General features: G+C 32.3%; 2 protein-coding genes, 1 long non-coding RNA gene and 1 pseudogene across 6 annotated transcripts; 2 read left to right on the top strand and 2 right to left on the bottom strand.

The window, feature by feature from the left end:
- Window positions 1-1,423: 1,423 nt before the first annotated feature.
- Window positions 1,424-5,649, bottom strand: LOC146950771 (uncharacterized). 4 transcript variants are annotated; one of them, XR_015027697.1, is made up of 9 exons: window positions 5,492-5,649; window positions 4,844-5,308; window positions 4,193-4,349; window positions 3,728-4,016; window positions 2,997-3,069; window positions 2,833-2,923; window positions 2,493-2,572; window positions 2,031-2,396; window positions 1,424-1,726 (listed from the first exon to the last, which is right to left on the bottom strand). XR_015027697.1 is itself a non-coding variant. In XM_085746731.1 (8 exons), the coding sequence occupies exons 1-8, from the start codon at window positions 5,564-5,566 to the stop codon at window positions 2,121-2,123; spliced, it is 1,506 nt and encodes a 501-aa protein (XP_085602857.1). In that variant the 5' UTR covers window positions 5,567-5,649; the 3' UTR covers window positions 1,818-2,120. The 4 variants fall into 4 exon arrangements, 2 of the variants coding, with proteins under 2 accessions (XP_085602857.1, XP_085602858.1); XR_015027698.1 differs by having other exon boundaries at window positions 2,031-2,381; XM_085746731.1 differs by lacking the exon at window positions 1,424-1,726 and having other exon boundaries at window positions 1,818-2,396.
- Window positions 5,650-11,173: 5,524 nt separating this feature from the next.
- On the top strand, window positions 11,174-11,705 carry LOC146950770 (uncharacterized). Its single transcript, XR_015027696.1, has 2 exons — window positions 11,174-11,299; window positions 11,438-11,705. It is a non-coding gene; the product is annotated as an uncharacterized LOC146950770 (long non-coding RNA).
- Window positions 11,706-12,645: 940 nt separating this feature from the next.
- On the bottom strand, window positions 12,646-13,479 carry LOC146950769 (AT-hook motif nuclear-localized protein 10-like; annotated as a pseudogene).
- Window position 13,480: 1 nt separating this feature from the next.
- On the top strand, window positions 13,481-14,328 carry LOC146950768 (AT-hook motif nuclear-localized protein 6-like). The gene is made up of 3 exons (XM_085746730.1): window positions 13,481-13,612; window positions 13,715-13,870; window positions 14,043-14,328. The coding sequence occupies exons 1-3, from the start codon at window positions 13,481-13,483 to the stop codon at window positions 14,319-14,321; spliced, it is 567 nt and encodes a 188-aa protein (XP_085602856.1). The 3' UTR covers window positions 14,322-14,328.
- The last annotated feature ends 4,574 nt before the right edge of the window (window positions 14,329-18,902 follow it).

Genomic DNA, 18,902 nt, shown 5'->3' with positions numbered 1-18,902 from the left:
TTAAAAAATAAATAAAAAAGAAACTACAAAAATACCAGACGATCTCAAAATCTTCCGCAAGGAATGAATTATGAAGACAATTTGGTGCATCAATCCACAATTCATCCATTAATTTAATTAATCTATCAAATCCATCCACAAGAGAAAAAACATTGTTAATGGATTGGATAATCCATCCTTTTTAAAATATGGATGGATCCAATTCATCTACCTTATTTTGAGCAAGATAATACACATTCATTTATAAAATATAAATAACTTTCCCTCAAAATACAAAATATAAATAACTTATTTAAAAAATTAATTTAATAAATAAAAAACAGAAAACAAAAGTAGAAAAACTGAAAAGATTTTTTTTTGTGAAATATATAAATCAATTTAATAAAAAAAGTTGAAAAAAGTAACTATTAAAATTAATTTAATAAAAACACTAAAAATGATTATATTAAAATGAAGGGTTAAATATATTTTTGGTCCCTATATTTTGCGCAATTTTACAGATAGTCCCTACATTTTAATAAATGTTTTTAAAATCCCTACATTTTTCCTCTGTTATCATAAATAGTTCCTGGTGTCAATTTTTTAACGGGATGCTGACGTGGCAGATGGTGGACCCCAATTATTTTAAATGAATTTAAATTAATAAAATGATTAGTGTTAATTTGTAGTTAATTTAATTAATTAACAAAAATGACAAAATTAAAACAAAAAATGAAGAAATTGGAGACCCTAGAACACTAAAAATTTCACAAACTCCTTCATCTTCATCGTAACATGCTAGTGGCTCATATCACCACTACCCTCACAGACACCTCCACCAACAATTCTCGGCAACCTCACCCAACAAATCCTCTTCCACAACCTAAACCCTTTTTCTCTTCACCTTTCCCTTCTAAAAATGTAGGGACTATTCTTCAAAATCGCGCAAAATATAGGGACTAAAAACATATTTAACCATAAAATGAATTTAATAATAAAATAATATAATATTTTATAGGGTGACACAACGTCAAAGCTTCACGGCCCTTCGTCGTGAAGGCCAACAGAATTTTGTCAGCAGCCATCATGCAAGGGTTTGATTTTTGGTTATCATTGTTATTTGGTCGTCATAACGTCTTGTGCAAGGGTTCGAACTCACAACATGACCTAAATGGTTCTAGAAGTTAATGATGTGTGCTTGTTTTCTTTTCTTTTTTTGAGCAAAATGATGTGTGCTTCTGGAAATGGTCTAAAACGGCAAGTTCATGTGAAGTGAGTGAATAAAAAGTTAATTATATATATATGTCATCAATTTTAAAAGTGTATGTCTTTATAGTACATCCTAATCAAACTCTCTCTTTCTAAAAGAGAGGTGTAAAGTGTATCCTAAGTAACCCGACCCACTGAGAGTGGTGGGGTTGAAGTACCATTTTGGATCATGATGGAACATGAACTAAGTGCTCTTTTTTAAAGTACAAAATACAGAAAGTAACAGAAATAAGCAAAAGGGAACCAAAGTGGTCACGTTTTCTGGCTTACATAAGTTTCATCTATTAGATGTTAGTTAAAGCATAGCATTTTAAACCACAAGATGATTTTTCTTAGACAGAAAAGAGTGCAAAGGCAACATATGACGAACCAAGACATTCCAACTATGTTGACATCCCTTGGCCGCCACAAATCATTTGAAACACTCTCGAAAGTATGTTCGCGCCCTCTCTCATTTCAGCCATTGGTAATTGCCCATCTACATCAGTAAGAATGAGACATGACTTCTTTTCCGGCATTCTTAATAAAAAGGCATATAACAAAAATGATTATGTTGAAATATTACTATATTAGAACACAAACTCAAACTTCCATTCTAGCAGTAATAGACAACAAAGGTTATCTGATACTAGTAACATTATCTTGTTTTACTATTTTGCATTAGCATATGACATAGTGCATAATAAGATGCTTTAAACAAAGAACAGAACAAAATATTTCCATAGAAACCTATTGTCCCAAGTTGTTCCCTATTGCAGCAAGCACAATGTACTATGGTGTACCTGCAAAGTAGTAAAATTCTGCTACAGTTTAATCGCCTATACAATCGGTTTTGAAGAAATGAAAGGAGCCATATATAGACTTCAATTCAGTTATGAACTTGAATTCTGTTGATTTTGCAGTTGCACTGTGGTTTGGTTGTGATTGGGAAGACTAGATTGTGGAGTGATTACACCTTGAGGATATAGTCCTTCTTGTGTCATCACTTGAGAGTCACGACGCTGCTGCTCTGAGTAAGCCAGCCATCTTCTTCTCCATTTGAGTACCTCCGAAATAACTGAACTTCCGCTCATCATTACACCAAACCCAGCAAATGATGCTAGAAGAATTGCCAAAACTGCTTGCTTACCAACCTGCAGGTTTCCAAACTAATAGAATGAAGTTATTCTTCCTGTAGGGGTTTGCTATATGTCAAGTGAAAGATTGAAAATGATAAAAATTTCGCTCGTATCATAGTCTATTACCAAGGGGTAAAATACATGCGCGAAGAGAACCACCAAAAGAAACTGAGCAGATGCATAAAGCCAGATGAACTTGCTCCTCACTGGAAAAGGAAACAATTAGGGTTTGCTTAAATGGTGAAACCCAAACAAGCATGGACAGAAAAGGCCAAAATAAAAATGAAACATGAATAGAATTCTCCAAAAGAATTATCAAATCAAGGAGTGATTGTTATGTCATTTTAGACCTATAATGTTTGCAAAAGAACCTATTTTATGCACAATTTTAGATATATAAACGAAACTAAGACGAGTTCATAAAAATATATTCATCGTATTTCTCAGGGATATTTTGCAAACATACCCATGGTTGTAGATGTCATAGCGGAGACTAGACCGAGTACACAGGAAAATGGAAGAGAGATGAAAATTGCTTTCGTTCCCATTTTTCCAACCTGCAGAGAACGAAATAAATGAGGCAACTTTGAATTGTAACTTTGAGAGAAATGAGAGGAATTTTATTCTTACTAAAAGCTGCTCGAGGAAACAGAAATAAGCAAGCATGCTGACAATGACAAGCACAGGCAACTCCTGCCAAACCCTGTTAATTTCAGCAGACAATTTGAAGTGTTATGTGCAACAATTATATATAGTATAAGAAAGATACAAAAACAACACTATATTCCATTTGTAAAATAGTGCACTTGAATTGGCCACAGAACTCCAAGGAAAACATTGATTGCTTAATAGTATTCTAAAGAGTAAACTAAAGACTACTTGAAGCATGAAAGTGGCAAGAATAATTTCAACTAGATATCGCACGGAATAAACCTACAACTTCAATGCAAACAAGTCAGAGATCACAGAAAATCGCAGTTAATCAAATTCTGCAACGTAACAGTGCTCTAGTAACGCTATTTGACAACATTTTGTACTAAACAGCGTATTGTCATATTGGAAAACAATAGCTTGTTCAAATTACGCTATAGCGTCGCTGTAACAGCTATCTAACAACACTGCCGGATGTGCAAAACCAGTGATAAATTCAGAGATAGCATTCAAGCTTATTAGTTCAGTTAGATGCATGACAGTATACGGGTTGATTGGCCCCATATTCTAGATAATTTCATAACAAATAACTTGCAACTAGGGAAATGGCACATGATTATCAACATATTTAGTATGATTCTATAAACAAGTTGCCATAATTCATTCAACATATAGCAATAATAACTTTTATCAAACAAAACTGCACGTGCCTGAAGTCATCTTCCTGGTGAGGCCTTGCTCCAGGATTCTGAGTTCGAGCACTTTGGATCCGTAAGAGAGTGACAGGAAGGTTCTGAACCTCCTCCTTGCACACATCACAGGTCTTGTTACCTCTGATACTAAACCACTTAATTGCACATTCTTGGTGAGCCAAGGCAAGTTCACCTTTGCAACAGCATTCCATCTTCAATGTCTCACCTCCTTCACATAGCTCAATCAGACAAATTCTACACACAGCTTCCTCTTCAGCTATATCTTCACCGTCATCACCATCATTTTCTGAACGAGTAAAGGTTATTAAATCGAGTTATTGACAGCATTTAGGATTGGAAACAATCTATTTTAAATCGAACTAAGATGACTTAAAGAGAGTCTGAAAGCAGAAGACATCATTCAATAAATGAATTTTATCAAATTTTCCGCGATTGCTTATACAAGTTCTTATAATATGATACCAGTATCCTTTGCTGTGGAAGTTTTTAACCATTCTTTCACTTCCTTTGCACCCGGGGTGAAAGGAATAACACGGAAAAACTTATCCATTTTCCTTGTAATTTTTTCTTGGCTATCTACGGGCTCTGAACGAGTTCGAGCTATCGTCCCCTGGCTTCTCTGCAAAAGGATTAAATTGGTTAAAACAAAGGTTAACAGTTATATGTTGCTAAGGCTTCATTAAACAAAAAAATCACTGGAACAAATTCAGCAAATATTAAAATCCTTTATATGTTCAAATTAGGGTCTCTTTGGATTGACTTATTTGAACTTACCTACTGGCATAAACACTTATAAGCTTGTTTGAGAGAACTTATGGAAACAACTTATAACATATCCATAAATTGTTTTCTGCTTATTTCTCCAGGAAGCTTATGAAAACAACTTATAACTTACATAAAAACAACTCGACTTTATTTCATCTTTTGTTATAAAAGTAGCATACACATAACCACTAATATGATAAGCGCTTATTATAAGCGCTTAATTAAGCTGTTTGCCCAAACAAGACCTTACTAACTAATGAAAATATAAGATACCCATTAATTAATTGCACATAAAAAAACAATCTTTAAAAATTGAAATTACAAGTACTAATCAATTAAAGGCCTTACATAAGGAGAAGCACCAAGACATCCACCAAAAGCAAACTCAGTGTTTACACGTCCAATTTCTTCAACAGGTAATGATGAAGTCCTATTAATCTTAGGATTAAATATCTTACTCAAAGACACTGATCCTGAGATTGAAGGCTTCTCATGAGGCCCTACAAAAGAACTTTCCGGCGCTCCAATTACCGCCTTTTCAATATCGGATGATGAAGTCCTATTATACCTGAAATTCAGTTTTGGTAATATACTTCTATTTGAAGATGATTTTGCTCTTGTTGTTGAAATTCCAAGATTGATATTATTATCAATTGGTGCATCAACAGAACGTGATGTCACAAGAAAATTCACCCTCTTTTGTGTTGAAGGTGGACTTGGTGTTAATGGCATCTTTATTGCAACAAAATCATTTGAAGATGATGAACAAGATTCTTCTGATGACTTGCAGGGTATTTCCATCAAAAGATTTTCCTTCCAAATTATCAACATATGAAAATTTTCATCAGTTACCACATAAATACTATACCTTATATTAACTCCTATTAGATTAAATTATAATCATGATTAATTCTACATGTTATCATAGCAATTCAAATTATATAAAATATAAATATTGTAACATAGCTTAAAAAGTGAAAAAGAAAAGTAAAGTACCTTCTGAACTGGAAGAGAAAGTGTTCTTTTACAAGAAGAAAGTTCATGATGATGTTGTTTTTGGTTAGAACTCATATTGTGGTGACAAAGCAAATCAAAGCACACTATAGTTTGTTATTTGCTTGCTTCTTGTGTTGTGTGGTGCATTTGTTTGTTTTAGGAACCTTATGAGTTGTGAAATGAAAAACTATATAGTATAAAGAAAATGCTTTAAATTAGGAAATGAAATGAAAAATGAGATAAAGTTGAGCATTTATGAAACAGGTTATGTGGAATGGAGTTTCTTGAACACTCCCACCTACTTGTATTTCCTTTTTCCACTCACCCCGGACTCTTTGCTTTTACAGTACAATGACATCAAATATGTGCATAAACTTTTTTATTATATAGTATTATTATTCTAGTAGTTTATTCATGTTCAGTGCGTGTAAAGAAAGATTAATATTAATCTTATTACCCCCTTAAACACGTGCTCTCAAATGAATGATTTTGGTGTTTTGGAATTACGTCCACAAAGTGTGTTTAAAAGTGATTTGTTCTTGTTATGGATAAATATACTTTAACCGTTTTAGTGCCACCTTAATGCTTTTACCTTTTCTTATAATACTCGTTCATATCCTTTTTTACTTTGTCTTTTTTACACGTGCTAACAACATCAGTAAACTTTGCTACTTTTGTTAAATTATTTATCATTTTCCTATAACACTTTTTTTTTTAACTTTTTATTAAATTTTTATATTGAGTATATAGTTTATTTTATAATATCTGATTATATAAGATGAAAGGTAGTACTATTTATAAACTCGTTTTAGACCTTAACTTTATTTATTGTGTGAGACGAGTTCTTCCCATTCTCAACACACATAATCACGCTCACTATTACTGAACTTCGTACGTGTAGATAAACGGTGGGTAGTCTGAATCGATAAAATATGATAGTACATTAAGTTTTTTTTTATTATGTATATCCACTTTACATGACCGATTTAAAATATGAAAGATATCACACTTTATAACTTTTTCTAATACATCTTCTTACATCTTACATTATTGAACTTTGAGCGTGAATATAAATGATGGACGTCCAATGAAACTTGTAATAGTTGAGTTTACTCCGATTACAATGTTCATGGACCTCTTGCTTTGAGAACTCGGACCATAACCAATTTTACCAACTCATGTTGGTTTTCCACTAAAATCATTTGAAAGACAAAGTAGAAAGATTTTGATGAAAAAGAGGCCAATTATTGATATTTTATGCTACAAATGTATGAATGCCAATATTACTTTTTTTATCCATGGTTCAAATGTTTTGTTTTGTTTCTATTATAGATTTCACTTTAAAAAAGTGAAATCATATATAATAAAAGAAGTAATAACAATTTTCATCCTTTTATTTTGTCAATTTCTGGATTTCGATCTTCTTATTTTAATTTCACAACTTTACCATCCATGATCTTACAAAGAAAAATCAAAAATTAAATCTAGTAGTAGGTTGTAACAGCCACCACCATTAAATCTTTTGATCTTTGGCTTCCTTGGTGACGGTTTTGGAGCTAAATAGGTGAGTGAATTTCCACTATTTGACCATTGAAAAAAGTTTTCATTGCTTCATGACTTGGTTTGGTGAGCAATTCATATCTCTCTTGCATTATCTATTTATTCAAGACAAAAGAAAAAATATAGTAAAACACAAAATAAACTTAAATAAAAACAATATTTCATTAAATAAAAAATTAGCCAAAAATAAGGTAAAATAACATGCAATCACATCACAAATTTGAATTCTGGTTTGCCATTGCACATTTTTGATGAAGAAAATCCTAGTATTATTCGTACTTAACTTTTATCTATAAGAATAATAACACAAATTTCAACTATGTTGAAACTACCTTAGCTTGTTTACAAGAAGCTCCAACAAATAGGATGATATCATCATTTGTAAAGAGCGTATGCAAAAATTTAGGTCCCTCTCTAGCTAACTGAATAGTCTCCACAACACCCTCATTATAGGAGAATGAAATTCCAATTCAATCTATTATACACCTTTTCAATGCCAATTTTGATAGCCATCCAACCTTTCAAAAAATTTCTAATGTTAGCAGAAAGAAAAACACCATGAACAACAATAATGTTATCACGAATTTGCCTATTAACACAAAGCTACTTTAGCATGGCCATGCAAGATTCTTGATGACTTGACGAAGTCTACAAGCTAAATTATTTATTAATTGCTTTATAAGATTCTTGATGGGTTGACATAGTGGTATTGGCTTGAGATGTGGGAGTGTGCTCCTCTTTGAGATCTCAGGTTCGATTCTCTATGTGCCAATATAGGTGAACTAATTTAGCTTCTTCAAAAAAAAAAGAAATGTTGCACAAACTAATTGGACGAATTTCGAGTGGGTGGTATGAACCCTACTGACGATCGAAGTTAGCAAGTACACATCTTTTTATTTGGAAAAAAAAATCGCTCATCTTTATTATTATTATTATTATTATTATTATTTAAAACTAATAACTTGAAGTTACTTTTGTAACTTTTATTATAAAATATTTGTTAGTTTGCATCACTTTGTTAACTTAGACCCACTTTTGTTATGAACACATTTATCTCACAAATATATATACAAACATTAAATGATAGATATTTGGCAAGTGTACTAAAACTATCTAAGTAATAATAAAATTCGTATCCACGAGGACCATTGTTAATTTCTACTCAACAATTTCATTAGTGTAAAGGATATATTAAATTGGGTGGCTGCCCTAGACAGATGGTTTGATTGCATAAAATTTGTAAAAAGTGCAATTAATTCGGTTTGAAAATTAGATTAAAATAGATGATCAAGTCTTCGAATCATCTATTGCTCACTATGAATAATTTGATTCTCTTCTCTCTCAATGTTCACCTAGTTTTACGGCAAATTAACACAATAGTTTTGATCAATCTCTTGAGTCAAAACTCTTTCCTAAGTTATAATCCCTTAATCTCTTAAATCAATTCCTAACTGTGGGAAGTAATACTAGGCCGTTAATCCCTATGTCATCACTCACCAATTTCTATCTCTAGCTTAATATGTTAACTCAAACAGATTTATTAGGTATAATTTAATAGCTATAACTAGTAGTCAATTAAATTCTAAGATCAATTTATATAATTAAGAAGCTAGGGCTAGTAGTCATACATAATCATATAAAAGGCATTAAGCACAAATAAAATTGAATAATACTAGGATTCCATTGATGTCAAAGAGAGTTCATAACAAACTACATGATCACAGCTTACAATAGAGTCTGTTGTGAATTCGATGAAAATCACACCAATAAAATACTTGATGTGTGGAGCAAGTAATAATCAAGCAATCAATATCAACGTGAGAACAATTATAAACACAAGCAAAAGTAGAAAACAACGAGAGAAAAAAAGAGATAACACACGAAATTTGTTTACCCAATTCGGTCCAAAACTGACCTAGTCTGGAGGAGAGAGCAGCCCTCCGTTCCACTATAATGATGACTAACTTTACAAAAGAGATATCAAAGGGTTACAAGAATAAGTCTCCTGCCTAATTCTACCCAAAGTCCTAATCTCTTCCCGTGACCAAGTGACTCAATCCTAATAGTGTTTTCCAAGGTGAATCAACCCCAACCCTAGTGTTTGTTACCAAGAGCAAACGTTATACAAACCCTAGTTTTCTTATTGACTTATAAACCCTTGTTTCATCCATCTCTATCTCTATCAAGGTTTGCTCTGATACAAGGTCTATATTTATAGTAAAAGTATCCTAAAAAAACTGGAACAAATCTAGGCCCAAAAATATGTTTCTGTTTTATTTCCTGCTGTCAAATTCGGCCACCGAATTGCACCATTCGGCCATCGAAAAATGTCGAATCAAAGGCCATAAAAAACAGAACAAAATCGGCCACCAATTTTTCTAATTCGGCCACCAAATTAGCACATCCAGAAACTCAATTTTGAGTCATTTTCACAACAGAGTCATCTCATGGCTTAATCAACTAAAAACATGACTACTCATAACTAAGACAATTAACAATATAGGAATAATAAGACATACATAAATCCGAACCAACTATAAGTTGGTGTGAGATCCACTGGCTGTTTCTAGGTCTCTGGTCGCCTCCTATGCTCTGAAATCGTCTAAAAATCGAACCCTTCTTCTGAATTCGCATCAAGCTTTTATTGAGAAATTTTATGTAGCAGCCTCATCGTGCCACATTACGGTTCCGTCGTGGCACAATGGCTTCATTAATCCACGTGGCATGCAACATAATCTCCAATCATGGCACCATACAGGTCCAATGTGCCATGATTTTTCTAGACTTCAAAACCCTAATTAGGATGCTCATACAGACGTGCTACGATACAGGTCCATCGCAGCACGATTTGTACAGCAGCTAAAACTTTCAAAATCTTCTCCAAATTGTGCAAAAGTTGCCCATTACATAGTCATATGACCTTTTAACATTTCTTACAACTTTTAACTCATTCTAGCATGTAAATCATGAAAATGACTCTCTATCTTGCACATCATGGCATCAAAATGACTGAAAAACAATAGTGTGACCTAGTGTCATCATTAAACAACCCCAAAAAAGGCAAAAATATTTGTAAACCTGCACTATTTTGCTAGCTTAGACTCACTTTTGATTTATATTTTTAATTAATTAAATGTAATTGACAAATAGCCTTCTATAAAAAACAATTGGAATAGGGGTAAAGAAAACAAAGGTTTGATGTTGGAGTGAAACGGAAGGCCCAAATTGAAGAAAACAAAGGCCCAATAACATATTTCTCTGACAAAACCCTGTTATTAATTTGTTCATTTCTCTTTAGGTTCAATCAAACACACATTCTCTCTATGCTTCCGTTCAAAGTTTCAATTCCTTGAAACCCTATCCGCCGCCAACTTCAAAACCAATATTCCATTTCTGATTGACAACGAAACGAAACCTAATTGAATCCACTTCGTGAAACCCTTATTCTCGCTCTCTAGTTCTCTCTACCTTTGTTGTTTTATTGAAGATTTTGCTTCATAGCGAGTTTATTTTCTTGTGTTTTTTTTTTGTTATAGATCCATATTTTTCTCATAATTTCTCCTTTCTCATGATTTTTATTTATGAAACTCTTACATTTTTTTATTTGATTATGAAACCCTTCCTTGTTTTCTCATGATTTATCTTTTCTCATGATTTTGCTTCGTGAAACCTCTAGATTTTTTTCATAATTTATTATAGTTATTTAGATATTTAATATTTTTGGTTAGAGATTGGCTTACAAAGTTATTTTTTTTGTGGTGGTCGAGGTTTGAACCCGGACCTTACATATATTATACATTGTCCCTACAAACTGAGCTAAGCTCACGAGGACAACTTACAAAGTTACTAACACAATAACACTATTATTCTTTTTGTTTGTTTAGGTACTTACAGAAGAAGTATATTTGATCATGTTATGCTTTAATTTTTATTTTATTTATGGTTTATTCTTACTGTCTATATTTACTATTGATTTTATTTAGGCTTTGTTCACTAACTCTTCTTTCATCATGTTTAAGAACTAATAGAAGAAATAATATTGTATTTGGTTTTTTTTTTAACAAGAATATTGTATATTTGTTTATTACAACAAGATTAATTTGATTTTTTGTATTTAGGGTTATTTTTTTATCCTATTAGTAACTATGTGTTTTTTTGTTGCCTTTTTGTTCACCAACACTAGGGATTTTTATCTTTGTATAGGTATTGATATCATTTGTAGATTTCTTTGTTGAAAATTAAGATAAGGTATGGTGTGTTTTTCTTGTCTCGAGCCTTAGGGTTTTATGTGTTTTCTAATTGATTATTTTTTAATATTTTATGTGTGTATTTAGACTTTTATTTTGTTTGTTCACACTTCTGTGTTTTTCATGTTAATGTTCACAGTTGAAAGATGGAGCAGGAGGACATAGCTAATAGTTTGCAAGAAGTTGGTGTGCCTAATGGTATGTTATGAAATTTATCTTGTTATGGAATATGCTCTATTTATTTTTTGTTGAATATGTATGGTTGTATGTTTGTGGTAGGTTTTGAATATGTATGATTTTGTGATCTTTTTCTTCAAATTATATTTGTGCAAGTGGAAATATTTTTAAAACTAAATCACATGTTTTGAATCAGTTTGTTAATGATATTAAATATGATTTTGATTCTATTCTCATTTCCTTTTCTTCAAATTCTATGTATGCAAGTGTCATGATTGAAAATCTAACTCACATAATTTCGAATCAATTTGCAAACGATGTTAAATGGGGTACCAATAACAAATAAAATAGTTGAATCCGTTTTTTTGACCCTATAAATTTCAAACTCTTATTTTTTTGTTCCATAAAAAAGTGGTACATAATCATTCTTACAAAATTTTCTCACATGCAATTTTAGTCCCAAGCAAATTGTTTAAGTATCCTTAAACTCATATATTTTTGAATGAATTTTGTACAATATTATAAAAATACCTGCAAAAAATACCTGCAAAAAAATTATTCAAAAATATGTGTGAACTTAATAGTAGCGACTAAATGTGCATGCAAGAACATTTTATAAGAAATACAATGTACTACTTTTTTTTTTCCCTCAAAAAAAAAATGTACTACTTTTTTTATAGGGAAGACAGTGTAACACTTTTTTTTACGGGGACGAAAAATAAAATTTGGTAATTTAGTAGGAATTAAAAACTTATTTAATCCAAAGATAAAATTGACACAAATATTATATAAAAAAACATTTAAAAATTAAAAAGTGACGCAACTTTAAGTAATTAATTAATGTAATCAAGCAGTGTATTCAATAAAAAAAAGCTATATTTAAGGGACTTTCTCAACATGATACCTTGATTTACCCCCAAAAAAAAAAATCTCATTTCTTACATGAACATGCTCTATTTTTTGAATTTTGGTGAGTATACTAAATCATAAGCTTAGCCATGAGAAGACCTTAGTTAGAAGATTATACTAATTTGACAAGGCAAAACAAAATTTGAATTGTTGATATAAGTCACAATTTTATTTAACACATAATCAAAGCAAAAATCACATGTTGATAGTTCATAAAAATAAAATGGACAGACCGACAAGAGTAACCGAGAACATCTAGTTTTAAACTAGGACATTAAGCCCACCTGAAGATGAATTGCTAAGAGTAGTCTGTGATGATGGACTTGGGTCTTCTTTAGAAGGCTCTTTTGGGTCAAACTTGACTTTCTCTTGATTCTCAGCTGATGGTGGACTTGGGTCTTCTTTAGAAGGCTCTTTTGGGTCAGACTCAACGTTCCCTTGACTCTCAGCTGATGGTGGACTTTTATCTTCTTTAGGAGGCTCTTTTGAGTCAGACACCACTTCCTCTTGATTCCCTGCAGGGTAACTCCCCAATACTATCTGCAAAATCAACACCAAATTTTGAGAGAAAATAGGTTCACCAGTATAAGAAAAAAATAAAAAAATATATCTAAAAAATCAAATGTATTTCCAAATTTTGGATCAAATGCAATTGAATTTTTAAATTGTTTTGCATATATTTTATTTTGTAAGGAGTAATTTAAAAATGTACCTAAACGGGAGAAGCAGCCATCAAAATGTCAATAAGTTGACCGCAAAATACCCCATCATTTGATGACAAGCTCACATTTAAGCCACCAAATACCTTGCAATGACTTTCTTTTTTATGAATTAAAGATCCACCAAACGATATGATTTCAAATCTTCCCTGGAAAAAAAAAAGTCATATTTCACTTATTGTTGGCAAGTATATTAACACATATTTTTAAAAATTAAAATAAACATGTTTTTACGAAAGTAAGCAAACCATAAAATTGTAGGACGACTAACCTCGTAAGTCTCTGTTTTACCATCTACACAAATAGTTGCTTTGGATGTGGTCCCCACTGCCGATAATATGCTTATATTTCCAGAGAGATTATGGGAAAATGTCATAATGTTGGAAAAGATTATGACATTTTCCTATAATCACTCTGGAAATATAAGCATATTATCGGCAGTGGGGACCACATCCAAAGCAACTATTTGTGTAGATGGTAAAACAAAGACTTCGTCCTACAATTTTATGGTTTGCTTACTTTCGTAAAAACATGTTTATTTTAATTTTTAAAAATATGTGGTAATATACTTGCCAACAATAAGTGAAATATGACTCTTTCTTTTTTGCTAGGGAAGATTTGAGATCATATCGCTTGGTGGATATTTAATTCATAAAAAAGAAAGCAATTGCAAAGTATTTGGGGACTTAAATGTGAGCTTGTCATCAAATGGTGGGGTATTTGGTGGTCAACTTATTGACATTTTGATGGCAGCTTTCCCTGTTCAGGTACATTTTTAAATTACTCCTTACGAAATAAAATATAAGCAAAACAATTTAAAAATTCAATTGCATTTGATCCAAAATTTAGAAATACATTTGATTTTTTAGATATATTTTTTTATTTTTTTCTTATACCGGTGAACCTATTTTCTGTCAAAATTTGGTGCTGATTTTGCAGATAGTATTGGGGATTTACCCTGCATGGAATCAAGAGGAAGTGGTGTCTGACTCAAAAGAGCCTCCTAAAGAAGATAAAAGTCCACCATCAGCTGAGAGTCAAGGGAAAGTCGAGTCTAACCCAAAAGAGCCTTCTAAAGAAGACCCAAGTCCACCATCAGCTGAGAATCAAGAGAAAGTCGAATTTGACCCAAAAGAGCCTTCTAAAGAAGACCCAAGTCCATTATCAGAGATTACTCTTAGCAATTCATCTTCAGACGGGCTTAATGTCCTAGTTTAAAACTAGATGTTCTCGGTTACTCTTGTCGTTCTGTCCATTTTATTTTTATGAATTATCAACATGTGATTTTTGCTTTGATTATGTGTTAAATAAAATTGTGACTTATATCAGCAATTCAAATTTTGTTTTGCCGTGTCAAATGAGTATAATCTTCTAACTAAGGTCTTCTCATGGCTAAGCTTATGATTTAGTATACTCACCAAAATTCAAAAAATAGAGAATGTTCATGTAAGAAATGAGATTTTTTTTTTGGGGTAAATCAAGGTATCATGTTGAGAAAGTGCCTTAAATATAGCTTTTTTTTTTTTTTTTTTCTTTCTGATACTTGTAATTCAAATTGTGATAATGGGTAGTTCGAATTAAGTATTTTGAATTATGTCAACGGGCAATTCAAATTACCTGATAAAAAACAACATCATACTGAAAGCGGTAATTCTAATCATGTTAATGGTCAAGTTACCTGATAAAAAACAACCTCTTGATTTGATTTCTTTTGTTGTTTTATCTCGATTTAATGACTTTGCACTTTGGGACCATGATCCTCTACAGTCGCATATGACTACATGCTCCTACATTTAGTGCAAATAATCTAAGAGAGAGAATGGAGGGAATGACTTTGAGTGTTGTAGTGACCAAAATAACCTTTAAAATAAACGAAATACCGGAAAACGTAGGATTTAAGATTTTAGAGAATCTTGACCTTTTGTTAAAAGTCATTCTAGACACACCTTGTACTGAAATTGATCATTTTTAATGATAGTTTGGTTTTTGTCTTTTTTTTAAAATATTAATAATCAAATGCGACACTCATTATGGAATAAATGAGTAATATTTTTTGAAAATTTACTTAGAAATAATCGTAACTAATTTTTTTCATGTTATAAAAGTGATAGTTGTATCTAGCTAAATTTTCTATTAAGTGCAAATTTATCCCCGTAAAAAATAAGTGATTTTTTTTAATCAAGATGGGAGGGATACATTTTTCATTCTTTCGATTATCCCATGCCTAGCATTGAATTAAAATATCGTCAACAAAGAAATTTCTATTTCTTACTAGGGATGGCTAATATGATTGTTTAGATTTTTGTAAAACAAATTTTTTTTTTTAGATTTTTGTGTGTGGTTGTTTAGAAAATTGAATCAATTAACATTTAACATTTGCTTCCAAGGGAAACCCTCTCACTAAACCCTGTTATATTAACACCAAAGAGCTTGTCAAGTCTTTGAATCAAGGGGCATTGTTAGGTAACCTTTTATTGTGTTTTTATACTTGTGATATTTTGTTTATAAATGATTTGTTATTTCCTTGTGTGCAAGTGCGATGTCAGACCTTCAAGAGAAACTTTAGAAAATTAAGCAGAGCAAAAAGGCCGAAACCAAACTCACTAGCTCAAAGAAGAGGGACCTCACTAGTGTTAGTCATCTTTTGGCTGAAGCTATTGCCCCCTCGTCTAAGGGGGGATCACCTACTGTCTCTGGCGAGCAGTTTGGTTCATCTCCTCGGAGGGTCATCGATCTTGATGATCCACCGGCTCAACCTCCACCCAAGTGCTTAAAGACAGAGAAAGGTAATATGGTGGTAACTAATAACGATGTTGTCATTGAGACCTCTGATGGTGCGATGCTCAACCTTCCGGCTATATGGACAGGCCCGAACAAGTTTGGGCCTGACACCACTTTGGCACTAACTGCTGAAGAATCCCAGGTGGTGGACGACTTGGGAGTTGTGGGGCGGAGTCGCGCTATGATCGAGGGTATCATAGGCTTGGTTAAGGCGATCGGGGTAGCTATAAGCCTTAACAATCAGGAGAGTGAATACCGAGCTCATGCCAATGGGTTAAGAGCGGATAAGGAGATGCTCGAGGCCAAAGTTGTTAAGCTGGAAAACGAATATGTTGATTACAAGGGGAATCACAATATTCAAGCAGGTCTCGTGACCGAGTTGGGTGAAAAGAACAGAAAGATCGAGGGTTAGGAGAAGGACCTAAAGAACTAGAAGAAAAGTGTTGAAGAGCTAGCTAATCGAGAGAAAATTCTCGAGGAGGAAAAGGCCCACTTGGAGTTGATGTTAAAAGATACCCTCAATGACAAAGATGCTTGTGAGGCCAATGAGCCGGTGGATTTCAGAGATCTTGATCGTGTTCAGCTGATAGGTAAAATCATAGAAGTTCAAAATGACTTTTATATGCATGTTAGGCATACCTTCAAGAATGTTGTCCCCCAGATCAAGTTTAAGAATCCTGATGTTGGGTTGGATATCAGGGGTATTGGCTTTCTAAAGGAAGTGAAAGATGGCCAGCTTGTAGGAGATGATGCCAAGAGTGAAGGTGAACCCTACAATGACCAGGCCTAAAGGGCTACATAATCATTTGCGTTTTGTTTTGAATCTTTTGTATTTTGACTGGGTGTAGATGCCAAGACAACGTGCAAATCTTCGTGGTTCGCATTTAATTTGCACAATACCTTCATGCTTTAATTTTTCTCGCATTATGTTATACTTGTGTTGAATATGTTTTGTTTCCAAGTATTTCTTGCGACTAATATGCTCATTGTATGATACTTGGTGCGGTCTGTATGCTCATAGTAGTACTTTGGAATATTCTTTTTTGATTCGGTGTACGCTCATGGTATTCGTTTACATTACCGAACGCATAAGGATATTTGCAACTCGATGATAGATTGAAAATCTTTGAATTCCATTAGTCGCGATGGTTTTGCTTTAATGAAACTAGACTCTAACCCGTGCGATGCACGGGTTTTGTGGAGTTTCATATATAAAATATCAAATTGGCTCTCTTTTTATTTGTAGAGTTACATTTAAACTCATAAACAATCAAACTAAGTGACAATTGAGAGTAATCGACATGCACAATCTCAAAGAAACAAATTAACAACATTTAGTTTACATCTAGAAAAATGTATGGAAATCAACAAAAATGAATATGGAATCAAAGTCATTATTTTGCCAAAACAAAGTAATGTTATAATCTACTGTAGTGATTTTTCAAATAAAAAGTCCGAATAAAAAAATTCAAGTAATATAATATAAGAAAAACAAAGAGGCCGGCAAAATTACAGTAAAAAGTGAAGTTTTTAATGATAAAATTATCTTCTGGATCAGTCAAATTATCAACAATTTTAAAGATGCAACTTTAAAATCGTAACACGGCATACACTAATAATAATAATGAAAAAGAATTGTTATCAATAAAGGAACCCACTAATAATAAAAAATATCTGTTATGAGAAAAGGAACCGCTACGGCGGGCTTTAAAAAAAATGTTTTAGTCATATATATCACTTTTGGAAGCAACAATATTTCAACAAAAATGGAAGTGACATAGTGGATAAAGTTGCAAAGTGTAAGCATATGGTACCTGATTTGATTCCTTGCAAACTTTTTTTTCTTCATAAAATTTACTTAGACCCACCAAAAAAGGCGGGATTAGAATTAGGGCAAACTTTCTAACATTTATATATATTAAGATTAAGATTAAGATAAGATAAGATATTTGTTTGCAATTTTTTTTTAATGAAAATTTGGCTTTCACGTAGTGGTATTGGTTTATATGAAATCACTCTTTTGCAACAACTACATATTAGTTGATGTTAGTATACAATTGAAAAGCACTAATGTGAATGACCCTATTTTTCAATTTTTTAGATACAAACTTATTTTTAAACTTAGATGTTGTTTTGTTTGTCTATTTAACACTAGTGAATTAACATTTGCTTCTGCTTCTGCTTCTGCTTTTTCCATGGACATATACTAATGAGACTTGTGGTTCGGATGCAATGAAAAATAAAGCTAGAATTCAAGACACTTTCTTTCAGGAAAGGTCAGTTAATAGTTAAACCAAACAACCACTTTTATTACGTGTAAGAATCATCACACACATGGCATTTCGAATGGTCAGATTTAAAGTTTACAAGTCTAGTTATATTAATTAAAATTGACATCTATTTTTTGGTTCATATATTTAGCATACATAAATGTGCCATGTCATTTTTATTTTGGACGTATATGCAACACGGACTGCATGATAAGCCATTGCCACCGACGCAATTTATTTACGTGATAAGGAAAGAGCAAGATATCATAGTTTGTGTAATAAATGCTTTTGAAATATCATTCATTCATTTTCATTCTAAAAAATACAGATGGCAACCTCATTGATCCTTCTTCATTTTTCTCAAATAACATATGTTTCCATTGTGCTATCAGTATCACTAATGGGTTGTTACTTGCTTCTAATGCAAGAAAAAATACATTGTAGCATACGCATATCTATTAATACACGCCATAAATGAAAGTTAAATAGATACATAGAAGAAAAAGAATGTGACAATAAAAGAAATATATAATTCTCTCTAACACGCATTCCTCTCCAACAAGGAAAAATGGTGTGAAACTAGACAGAGATAGAGAGAGAGAGAGAGAAAAATGACCAAAAGATGAATAGATATAAAGTTTAGAGAGGTAGAGATAAGTAAAATGGTGGAGAGAAATAGAGAAAAGTTTTGTTGAACCTAATCAGATAATAACTCTTGTCTTGAACGTAAACTCCGACCGACTTCTAT

The sequence above is a fragment of the Medicago sativa genome, chromosome 2 (assembly GCF_051527215.1).
Source record: "Medicago sativa cultivar Bolivia chromosome 2, Bolivia_mono, whole genome shotgun sequence".
Lineage (NCBI taxonomy): Eukaryota > Viridiplantae > Streptophyta > Magnoliopsida > Fabales > Fabaceae > Medicago > Medicago sativa.
This window is presented reverse-complemented; position numbering and strand designations above follow the sequence as displayed.